The 12,882-nt window shown below is 42.7% G+C and overlaps 1 protein-coding gene across 1 annotated transcript; it reads right to left on the minus strand.

The window, feature by feature from the left end:
- Positions 1 to 856: 856 nt before the first annotated feature.
- LLPH (LLP homolog, long-term synaptic facilitation factor) lies at positions 857 to 12,779 on the minus strand. The gene is made up of 3 exons (XM_040344094.1): positions 12,694 to 12,779; positions 8,784 to 8,999; positions 857 to 2,197 (listed from the first exon to the last, which is right to left on the minus strand). Exons 1-3 carry the CDS (start codon positions 12,749 to 12,751, stop codon positions 2,028 to 2,030), a joined length of 444 nt encoding a protein of 147 aa, XP_040200028.1. The 5' UTR covers positions 12,752 to 12,779; the 3' UTR covers positions 857 to 2,027.
- Between the last annotated feature and the right edge of the window lie 103 nt (positions 12,780 to 12,882).

Raw genomic sequence — 12,882 nt, forward strand, 5'->3', positions numbered from 1 at the left:
TAGGGGCACAGGGTGAGCAAGAAAATAATGGACATTAAGAAATGTCTTGGATTACTTAGAATGTGACAGTAATATTCATCCACAATATCTCCCAGGATATATGCCATATTAGAAAGTGACTTATTCATACTGTTGGGACATATACTGCAAGGAGATGCTAATGTGTTCAACTACAGCCACCTGTCTGTTATAATGTAAATGAGTCTAGGATAACTTCAAAGGATCTTTCATTGTGGCTTGTGCTAATTGACCCTGTAATTGTGTGAAGGGGTTCTGTGTTGATTGGTGATAATGTCGATTGTGTCTTCTGAGCTACAAGACGGCAAGTCTAGCCTAAAGGTCATGCCTCTGAGTCATCTTAGCTGCTTAAAGGGATTCATTAGCTCATGTTAATTAGGTCTGGTCACAGGTGTATTTTCAGAGTAATATGAGCAGGATATGTATGCACCTCCTATTTTACTGTATATAAGCCTGTAGTCTTTCAATAAAGATTATATTCCTGTTTGACCTTCAACACAGAGCTTCGTCTCGTATTTGGGGGAGAATTATTCGTATGGGTTTCTTCTTCGGCTGGTTGGAGTGTTGGTAGCTGCCCTTGTGCCCTAAACGACTTCACCCCTTTCATACTCGGGGTGTCGTTACACACATGTTGACAGAAAGAGAGGGTAGAGTTGAAGACTTACCAGAGTGTTACTATTCTTCTCTGTCCAATCAGCAGACTGCTAGCAGTAAGCCGACAAGATTGTACCCCCCCCAGTTGTGCGGCCTCACAAAGGTGTATGAATAAAAAAAAAACTGGCTAGACAGAATTGCAAATCCTATGACAGATAAATTATTTCAGGCGTGTGCACTTTAATTGTGGATTTAGTGATTTGCTCAGAGTTCAGCTTTATTATAGTCTGTTAATTTGTGGAGAAGTCTAATACAGCCTTCCAAATGCTAACTTTTTCAATTACAATACATAAGGAAATAAAAAGCAGCAAAACATGATTTTAGTACTGAAACACAAGTAGCTTTGGTTCAATAACACTACATATATGCTGGTGTGTAAAAATAGACTTGGACTATTAAAGCTTTTTTCCCCTAATCATACTTTCCGATGCTCCATCTGTCCCTCTGCGATTCTGCACTGGGAACCGAGCCATCAAACATCGCAGATGGCTCGGTTCTCTGAGAGGAGAGCTTCTGACTGTCAATCAGCATCTCTCCCACTCTGCTTATCAACGCTCATTGGAGCGATGAGCTGTGGAGGGTCAGCTGTCTCAGCGGCCCGCTGAGAGGCTGACACTGTCAACCGTCCAGGCACCTGGTGGATTCAGACTTCCCCTTATTTAGAATTAATTAGAATTACTCCTTTGCTGGCCCAGAACATCTTGCTAGTCTGCCTAAGCGTAGTAACATTTGACCTGTTAGTTGTCACCAGTGACAGAATCACTTGTGTGATATGGGCCATAGGGGTTATTCTTACTGGGTGAATGAACAGGAGAAACTGCACTGTGTATAAAATGCACAGCACTGCAACACATACAAAAATGGAGAAGCATGAAGGCTTCCTTAGAACAAATAGTAATAAAGCCAAAAAAACAAAAAAATGGTACAATATACTTTATATAGTTCAACCTTTTAAAAAATACATATTTTGATCATAGAAATGCAACAAGAGTTAACACATGTTTTTTGGTATCTGAACCAACACAATAAAAACATATTTTTTTTAATCTTGGCTATAATCATAGCATGACTTAAGGACCTAAAATAATTGTATACAAAAAAAAAAAAAACATTTTAGAGCATTTTTTCTGCCAGTTCGAGGATCCATTCTCCCGATTGCCATGATATCCAAGTGTGTTGGGCCACTGCCACAATTAATCTATATAAACTCATGTGAAACAATCTGTAGTAGAACTAGAAGGAAAGAATGTTCACAAAGATAAAAAAAAAAAAAATATTATATTAAAATGTTTCCTATCCACAAAACAAAATAAAAAAAAAAGCGAGAAAATACAAAGGAAGCACACACTAGTTTTCTACCACGCCAGTCCTTTTGGCTGTTTTGACTTTCCCTTCTTTTTAGTACGCACGGTCTTAAGTTTCTTTCTTTGTCTCTGATTCATCCATTCAGGATATTGGCCGTGCTGGTCTAGTAGGCTCTTCTTGTTACGTTTTAGATCGGTGTCCATTTTCATGGTGGAGGCACCTATTGGAGAAATGAAAACATCAGAACTAGAACCACAGCTGTTAACCAGAAGCATTTTCACACTTCAGCTACAGACTTAATTAATTTAGGAATAACGTCATTAGTTATAGGGACATAAAAACACACTTTACACACACAAAAATATACTTCTTTCCAGTCTGACCAGTGATGACTAAAAAATATATATATATATATAAAAATATAAAATACTTTTACTTACCATTTGTTCAAAATTAAGTTTCTGGTATAAAGCATGGTTAATGTAGTCATGTTATTTTTTTTAAATACAATTTTGTAAATGTTGAACTTAAAAAAGCATAAAAATAAAGAAAAAAATAAAAACACCCCACCAAAATTAATGAAACCACATAAAACAGTTAAAAAGGAAGATAAAAAAAAAAGTAAGAGAAGCTAGCCATGAAAAACAGCGAGAGGAAAGTGTTAATTATGTCCATTTAAAGGCATTAATTAGGGGGTAAATCGCTGGGTACTTTTTTTTCAGATCTGCAAGGTAGAGCCAAAATGTGCTAGTATGCATTGCATACTAGCACATTATGTGAAACTTCTCTGAAAACAAAGCATTCCAGCGATACGATCTCATCGCTAGTGGCCGCTTCCATCTTCACTCGTCTTCCTTCTGGGTCCATGGACTCTGGCTGTGTGACTGGTTGAAGCCGCGATGATGTCACGTCCGCACATGCATGGAGGCGCCGCCATTTACGACACAGGCCATCCAGGCCGATGACGTCATTGGCTGCATATATAGTAAATATCTCCTAAACGGCGCACATTTAGGAGATATTTACAGCAGGGCTCGACAAATCCCGGGCGCCAGGTCGCCATGGCGACTAGAAATGGTGTCCTGGCGACTTGGCTTGGAAGGTGTTATTACAAGTTAAGCATTACAAGTTAAACAGCAATTCTAATGTCATTTTTCACTGCCATCTTCTTCCCTCTAATTAGAACCCCCAAACATTATATATGCCCCATTACGAAGAGTCACCTTCTCCATTTGTCCTGTTTACCATTATCACAGAAAGTGAAAGTAAAATAAAATCCTAAATTTGGGCAGTCCAAAAAAAAAAAAAAAACGAAATAAAAATTAGAAGAGGGAAATTTGGATTTGGAGGAATCACTTCTCACGTCATGGTTTTGGCTATAGGATATGAAGTGAAGAGAAGGCTTCCCAATGAGACACACTTGGTAAAATATATATATAAAAAAAATGACAGTGCTTATAGCCCCCCCCCCCCCCCCTTATATATTAAAAAAATAAAATTGTTTTTAGTTCCATGTTAAAACGGAACTAAACTCTCAATCAGAATTAAATCGGTGTTCCAGCCACAAACACTGTAGCTGCTGACTTTTAAAAAGGACACTTACTTGTCCAGGGAGCCCGGGATGTCGGCCCCTTGTGGCCAATCTGTCCATTGGATCAGGTGCATCTGCCATTCTAACTAAGGGAATAACAGCAGTGGAGGCTTCACCGCCGATTTCCTACTGTGCATGCACGAGTTGCGCGGCGCTTTCTGAATGCCTCTGTCGTCTTCTGGGGGACACACAGGTCCCAGAAGGCAGCGAGTGAGCAGCACAACTTCCACCCCAGCGGTGAGGCTGGGGTGGAAGTACATTATAATGTACTTCATTAAAGGTAGGAAGGAAAAAGCAAAAAAAAATAAAATCATTAGCTAAAACTAGGGGTGGAGGGGTAGTCTTTCCTTTAAGACCTAGTTGAAAAAGTGAGTGGAACTCTGCTTTAACTATGGTAGTTAGTAGATAGGTAGGTATATTATATTACTTATTTTAAACTTATTTTTTTACATCTTTAGTCGTTTCCCGATTTATGGTCTAGACCAACATCCAGAGCACCTTCAACATCCACTTGCCTGTATGCCTGAGCCAAGGACAGATGGATTCCAGGATGTAAATGCTACATGAATCATCAATTACTCCAAATGCCAGGGAGTGTTTTTCAACAAAATAAAGCATGGTAACATAAAATAGATGGATGGGGAATATTAAAAATGAATAGTGTTTTCAGTTTGTGGTGCTTAGATACAGTTTTGTTTTCCGTTTTAGGCTGCATTCACACCTGAGCGTTTTGTTGCCTGAAGCGCGACACTCAAAAACGCTAGAGGGGAAAGAATACATTATTCCCTATGGAGATGGTTCACATCTCCACTCCTAAATGCCTGACGCCGAACGCCTGAAGCTCAAACAAGTTCCGGACCCTTTTTTGTCGCGCGTATGGGCGTTTTTGAGCGTTTCCATTTCCCATAGAAAGTAATGGAAACGATTGATTCAAGCGACTAGCGCGACAAGGAGCGTTTGCTACGGGCGTTTCGTCGCATTAATCAATGGAACATTTCACCCAGGCAGAAGATAAAAAAAATCTACCAACATAGCAAAAAGTGATGAAAAGATGATCATTTTTCCTATTGGCTAAAATAAAAAACGTCGAAGTACAAAAACGTCGGACGACGCTGTATGCAAACGCGCAAATAAGCATGAATAAGCACGACAAAACGCAGGAAAAAAACACCCGACCAAACGACCTACGCTCAGGTGTGAATGCAGCCTTAAGGGACTGTTCGGTTCACGCCACAATTTCTGCAATCCAGATGCGTTTCTGCATACACGTTTTAGATGTGTTCCGGTGCATTTTCCCTCTTTATCTCAATTGAGGACATGTGTTTTTGATGCATTTGGCCACATTCCAGATGCGTTCCATACAGAAAAAAGGCAACAGGTTCTACTTTTGTTGACTGCACTGGAACGCACTGCACTAGTGTGAACTAGAGCCATTGGAATCCATGTGAAACACTTTTAATGCGCATTTGATGCAGTATAAAAAAAAATGCACTGAACTGCATCTGGTGTAAACCAGCCCTAAAAAAGGAAAAGAAAAAACATTTTCCTTCCTACTTTTAGGTTTACTTTGCCAAGTTCTGTAAAAAAAAAAATATAGATTCATTGTAATTAAAGCAGAGTTCCACTCATATAAAAGTCAGCAGCTACAAAAAGTCTCGCTCCTTTCCCCCTCCTCTCTGCGGCACCAGCATCACTACTGGAACCTGAGATGTGTCCCAAAAGTTGGCATGGAGGAGAGAGGTGAACGTCCTTCCGGCGCCGCGGAGCCCCGGGAGGAAGTGGGAGCTGGATGCCCCCCCCAAAAAAAATTACAAATGTGGCACTTAAAGCGGAAGATCCATTTTTTGTGGAACTCCGCTTTAACACCTTCCCACCCGTTGTACGTTGTACAATAACGACCAGGTGGGAGCATTGTTGTATGTAAAAAAAATAAAAAAATGTATACAATATTAAAAAATAAAAAAATTATATTATATATTAGGGTTTTCCCAATACCACTTTTTTAAGACCGAGTACAAGTACCTATACTTTTTTTCCAAGTAGTCGCTGATATCGATACTTTTTTTTTTAATGTCATGCGACAGTGGCACGTTATATTTTTTACTGCGCTTTCTTCTTCTTTTTTTTAGGGGGGGGGGGGGGGGTTTTGATTGAAATTTGTATTATTTTTTACAATTTTTATTTATTGCAATTTTTTTTATCAGCCCTGTTGGGGGGCTTTGGTGAGATCTCCCCTTTGAGATGGATTCCCCAGTCCCTTTCTCTGCAGCCTCAGCTAAAATGAATGGACAGAAGCTCCTCTCTATTCATAAACTGAAGCATCGTAAACACAGGTTACAATGTTTCAGTTATGTGAATAGACAGTCAGTGATCACCGACTGTACATTTCGAAAAAAGGTAGGAGCCCGGTATAGCAGCTCTTACCTCCGCTCTCCATACTGACCGATCGAGGGGGTGGAGGACAACATTGAGGGGGTCACGGAGTGCGGAGGGAGAGAGCAGCAGGAAGGGGGACACGGAGCACGGACAGTAGCACAAAGGACCCAAGGACCCAGAGGGGAGAGCAGCACGGAGGAGGGTACAGGGACAGTGATCGGTTTGGCTTTGGGGGGAAGTTACAAGCACCGATCACCGCTGTATAACTTTCACTAAAGCAGCTGAAAAGGGGGCAGATCAGTGCTTGTAACTACCCCCACCGCACCGATCACCCCTGACTGCTCAGGTATCGGGCGAAGCATTGGAGCATTTCCCAGAGTACTTGTACTTGAGTAATGCTCAGTTTCGGGACAACCCCAATATAAATATATACACATACACACCATAAAATACTATACAATTTGCAGACGCGATAACTTTCATACAGACTAAATGATTAACACTCATTTGGGTTATTTTTACCTAAGACATGCAGCAGTGTACAGTTTAGCCTAAAATAATGAAGGTAGATTATTTGCAGAATTTTATAACAGAAACTTTAAAACCGAATTTCATTTGTTTTGCAAAGAGTTCAGGGGTGACATTATGGACCTAAGAGAGTCTGCACTATGCCATCACATCAGCCCCCCTTGTGACAGCATAAAATTAAAATGAATAAACAAATCTGGCCAGGTTCACACAACCCGCATGGTAAAATGCAGCTTTGAGCTCCACTGGCAGGGAATTGTGCGATGCGTGATACAATTAGAGTAAAATTTGTGATCTTGTCCAGAACAGGCCCCCATCTCAGCCATCAAAAAACAGGGAGTGTTTAACTACGACAATTGCTGCCTAGCCCAAAGCACATTTTACAAAACAGACGCTCTCTTGGGGCTTTTCACGCAAAATTAATAAAACTATTTATTAAAGACAGCAAGATCAACTAAAAACATCCCCCCTGTACAATTCTTGTGGTTCAAGAAACAGCTTGCTGATGCCAAAAGACTGAAGGAGCATGACAAGATTTGGGCAACAGAACAAGCAGCCCACAAATAATCAAATTACAGCACATTACAACCTTGGTGGGCAGAAATAAAAGCGTGTCAAGTTTTCTTCTTTGTAATGAAAAAAAGTACAGCAAAAGATTAAAATAGACTTATCTATTTCAATCATTTGTTGTACTTTTTTTAATATAAGTCTATATTCATGTTTCATGCTGCTGGCAGATGAAAACTAGGGAAGAAAAATAAAAACGTATGAAATAACCGAGCTAATGCTCTTGGTTCAAAGAATGTTTTCCTGGCGGACATCATGTGCAGAGATTACTACGTAGTATTTCAGGTCCATGGAGTACTTATTTTTGCATCCTTATTCATCTCCACCACTGCAAAAATACTTTCAAGAGCACATTACACCAGCCCACTAATGTTGTCATGAAAGATCACAGAACAGAAATGCTTCAAATCGACTGAATGCAAACACTGCAAAATATATTCTCATGGACTAGGCCAAAGTCGCGGCCTCGCCTAAAAAATCCTGCCCACAGCTCCTCAGGACCGGCGCTGGAGTCCTCCTGCTACTGGGCGCGAACCCTCACAACTGACCATCCTGTGTCCCTCCTGCCTGGGTGGCCTCTCCGGGGTGTGCAGGGGAGAAGTCAATCTGCCGCGATCCCGGGAATAGGCCGCGAGGCCGGACGCCACGGACTAGGCCGATGCGGCAGCCTCGCCTAAAAACTCCTGCCCGCAGCTCCTCAGGACCAGCGCGTTGTCCATAAAAAAAAAAAAATAATATATCGATTCGAATCGTAAATCAAGTTTTTTTATTAAAAAAAAAAAAAAACGCAGATTTTTTTTTTTAGAGGAAGAAATCGCCCAGATCTAATGCATAGAGAGTGGGCCGGCAGTTTGTGATCTCAAACACAGCAGAAAAGTATGTTGCCTGAGAACCTCTGTCAATTATCACAGACTATAAGATGAGGCACCTAAACGGACTACAGAAGATGCAGGCAGAGGGTCCTGCATCTCAGAGCAGTATTCCAAGGGACATTAAAGAGGAAGTAAACCCTGATGGGTTTTACTTCCTCTTTTGCTCCCTGCAAATTAAAAGCATAATGGGCTAGTATGCATCGCATACTAGCCCAATATGTGACACTTACCTGCAAAAGAATCCAGCGCTGTCCCCTGTGCAGGCTGCGTCCATTTTCTGGCCCCTCTTCTTTCCGGGCCGCAGACTCTGGCTCTGATTCGCTGGAGCCACATGATGTCACTCCCACGCATGCGCACGGGAGCCACCATTAACAGCACGTGCTAGGGAAGAAACAGCACCGAGTTTCGTTTCTTCCCAGCGCATGCGCCGTTTACATTAATCGGCAGACTACAAGTGAAATATCTCCTAAACGGCGCATGTTCAAGAGATATTTTCACTACCTATAGGTAAGCCTAGAATAAGGCTTACCTATAGGTAGACGTCACAAAAAAGGGTTTACAACCATTTTAACAAAGAAGGGCTGGGCAGTCGGTGTGGCACCTAAACTGACTAAGGGAAATAAAAGCAAACACTGTGTGTTGTGACCTGTATCTCCTGCCAGCCATCCCAGGGACACAAACTGACCACATCAGCATGGATTTGCTTCTATGCTTGGGATGGTCAGTTTGATACAGGATCATCGGGTATTTATCTGCACCAAAGGGGAAAAAAATAAAAAAATAGAGACTACATTGACAAGGGCTTGTGTGAATAAACCGTATTAACATTTAAAAATACACTTTAATGCTACCAATATATGAAAAACTACTACCTTCTATTGCATCAAGATCCATTTTATTTTCATCCTTCAATTTTTTAGACGTTACAACAGTTGCTATTTCTTTTATGTCATCCATCAACGCATCTGTGTTTGCTTTTGCCACAACATTTTTTAGGCGGGCAAGTTCCTTCGGAGCATTCTTCTTCCTCTTCTCTGCCCTCATTTTCCTCTTCCATTTGCTTCTTAGACTTTTAGCCATTTTATTTTCTGAAAGAATAACAAAAAGTGCAGTATTAGTATACAAATGGTGCCTGTAATCTCATGGAAGCCATGTAAACAACTACTGAGGTCTGTTTAAAGCGAGCCTGGCATAACACATTTCGAAGTTAACAACAAGCACATCGTTGGGTACCTGTGTTAGCCTTCAATCATTTATGATTGATGCATCTAATTTATGGAGCTCTTAAATCCAAGGCTGTACACAAGGCCGTGACTTCTGTCCAAGTTAAAGGGTAAGTTTACGTTTGTACACTTTTCTTTTTCTTTCTAAATTCCAGCTCCCATATGCACCAATATAGCATTTGTGTACTTTTTTTGCAAAAATATCAAAGCTTTCCATTAAATCTACAGTCATGGGCGATCGCTATAGGCAAGCCATAAGATGCTGCCTACTTCTGGGTTTCAGGCACACGCATGAGCGCCCCCTGCCCAGCACCCGCTGCAATTGCACACACAATGGGAGCCTGTCGGCAAAACCTGGCCAAAGATTCATGCCTGGGACCTGCTGATCAGCCCAGAGATCTTGTGTTGGTAAACAACAGAGCGCTCTGTACAGAGGGAGCAATCTGTCAGTTTCTCATTCCTGCAAAGGGGATGAGAAACAGAGATCTTTTAGTAAAAGCAGCACTCATTACACATAGTTGGGCACATATTTAACGCCTTGATCACCCTTAGATTTTAACCCCTTCCAAGCCAGTGTCATTAAAATGGTGACAATGTACAGTATTATGACTGATCACTGTATTAAAGCGGAGCTCTAGGCTTCTCAGAAAAAAAATACTGTAGCTGCTGTTAAAACTAGGGTTGCACCGATACCACTTTAAGACCGAGTACAAGCACTGATACTTTTTTCACGTACTCGTCGATACCAATTACCGATATATATTTTTTTAATGTCATGTGACAGTGCCAATAATATGCAGCACTGATAGGTGGTACTGATTGGCACTGATGAGGCGTGGACTGCGTCAGTGTTTTTTTTACAATTTATATATTTTTTTGGGGGGGGGGGGGGAGTGGACGCTGTCAGTGTTTTTTTATTATTTATACTTTTAAATATTACTAGGATTCTATATTTTTTTATCAACTCTGTTGGGGGGGGGGGGGCTTCGGTGAAATGTCAGGGTTTAGACCCCTGACATCTCTCTTTTGAGACAGGGAAAGGGACTGAGGACACAGATTCCCCAGTCCCTTTCTCTGCAACCTCAACTGCGCTGAAGATGAATAGAGAGGAGACAGAGGCTCCTCGCTCCACTGTTTATGATGCTCAGTTATGAATGGACAGAGTTACAATCACGATCTCCCTGCTGTCAAATTCTTTATTGAAAGATAAGGGAGATCAGTGATTGTAACTCCCCCCACCGCCGCACTAATCGTCCCTGACTGTACAAGTATGGGGTTCAAGTACTCGTGCAAATGCTCGGTATCAGCACTGATACCAGTATCGTTGCAACCTTAGTTTATATTAGGACACCTGTCCACGTATCCAGCGGTGTCATCACCTGAGCCGGCAGCGAGGGGAAGGTGGAAGGGGAGCCGAACTTCCAGCTGAGCTAGCCGTGGAGAACTTAACCAAAAGTGGGAGCGGGTACCTGTCAAAACCAAGTACCCATTACTAGGGCCAAAACAACTAATCGATTATGAAATTAATTGGATTACAATTTTCATAATCGATTAATCGGCCAGTAACATAATGGGGTTAGAACAACTAAAATTAGCCCTTTATAGCACAAAAAAGCAAATCGCTACTGTAAATATTACTTGCACTGTCCCACAGTAAAAAAATGAACCCCTTACAGTAGCGATTATTTGCTCTTTTTGTACTTATTTTAGTTTTTTTTAACCCCATTATGTTACTTAACATCTCAGGCCTGTTTTTTTTTTTATTTTTACATTTTTTCTGGGTCAATTTGTCACACTGTATTTGCTCAGCGGTCTTACAAGCTTACTTTTTTGGGAAATAAATACACTTTTTTAAATAAAAAAAATAAGACAACAGTAAAGTTAGCCCAATTATTTTTTTATATTGTGAAAGATAATGTTACGGCGAGTAAATGGATACCCAACATGTCACGCTTCAAAATTGCGTCCGCTCACACACAGCTCTTCTCTCATCATCCTACATTCACAGGAGACTCAGACAGCAGCGGGAGCCAACGGCAGTCAAATCCTGGGAGGAGGAAGCGGAGGTGAGGCTCGGCCACGCTTAGGGGTGCAACGGATCATCATTGATCCGTACGGGCCGCCGCATTCCTATGGGCAGATTGCGCCCATAGGAAATGCCGCGGCTTCAGCCTAGCGCCGGAGCGGCAGCCATCTTAGTATACCCAGCGGCGGCGGCCTAGGTGAGATGTGGGGAGATGTGGACATTACAGTGGGGGAGACGTCTGTGGACATTACAAGGGGGGGGGGGAGACGTCTGTGGACATTACAAGGGGGGGGGGAGACGTCTGTGGACATTACAAGGGGGGGGAGACGTCTGTGGACATTACAAGGGGGGGGGGAGACGTCTGTGGACATTACAAGGGGGGGGGGGGAGACGTCTGTGGACATTACAAAGGGGGGGGGGGAGACGTCTGTGGACATTACAAGGGGGGGGGGAGACGTCTGTGGACATTACAAGGGGGGGGGAGACGTCTGTGGACATTACAAGGGGGGGGGAGACGTCTGTGGACATTACAAGGGGGGGGGGACGTCTGTGGACATTACAAGGGGGGGGGAGACGTCTGTGGACATTACAAGGGGGGGGGGGAGACGTCTGTGGACATTACAAGGGGGGGGGGGAGACGTCTGTGGACATTACAGGGGGGGGGGGAGACGTCTGTGGACATTACAAGGGGGGGGGGACTTCTGTGGACATTACAAGGGGGGGGGACGTCTGTGGACATTACAAGGGGGGGGGAGACGTCTGTGGACATTACAAGGGGGGGGGGGGGAGACGTCTGTGGACATTACAAGGGGGGGGGGAGACGTCTGTGGACATTACAGCGGGGACTATATATGGTGGTGATCCGAAAAATCATGCGATCCATGACTCTGATCCGAGGAACGATCCGAACCGTGAGTATTCGATCGGTTGCACCCCTAGGCACGCTGTGTGTTTCTATGGACATACACAGCCCGGCACGGGAGTGCGCGCACACACACCTACCATCATAGCTTGCTATACTGGCACATGCAGGAGGGGAAAAGTGCAGGGAGGGGGGGGGGGGGGAGTAAATCTTTATTTTAATTTAAAAAAAGCTTGACAACCACCTTTATTTTCTCAGTAATCAAGTCTGTGCAGTAACAATCACTCTGCATTCATTTCTATGGCTTCGGTACAAAACAAACTGTAGTGACAAATGCTAACTCAGCCAAAGTTTGTCCTGCCGCTGCGAAAGAAGCATTCTTAGTAACAAATCACAATGTTGTGTATTTTGTCACTCACTACAAATCGCTGTTAGCATTTGAATTGTGTTGCCTTGTCAATGTGACATGTTCTTTATCCATTTGAACTGTACTGTTGGTGTAGTCGTGTCTTGCTACATCGCAAACTGTTGGCGCTATATAAATCCTGTATAATAATAAGAACTACCCCAACCAACAACTACTCAGATGAAGACAACTGTGACCTCCTAATTAGACCCCCCAATGTATGCTCACTGTGATCACCCTACGACAGACACATTGAGGAACTCACCCTTGCAGCACACGAGAACCCACGTTGTACAAAGCACCGCCCCGGAAATGACGTCCATACGGAAACTCTCTAGTGGGGACTCTAGTGGGGACACTAGAGGGGACTTCCATGGTAACGTGACCCGGTGTGATGACACGCGTTATAATATACCATGACATATTCCCCGTGTGATAACATTGGCAGTAATGA

The sequence above is a fragment of the Rana temporaria genome, chromosome 3 (assembly GCF_905171775.1).
Source record: "Rana temporaria chromosome 3, aRanTem1.1, whole genome shotgun sequence".
In the NCBI taxonomy this organism is placed as follows: domain Eukaryota; kingdom Metazoa; phylum Chordata; class Amphibia; order Anura; family Ranidae; genus Rana; species Rana temporaria.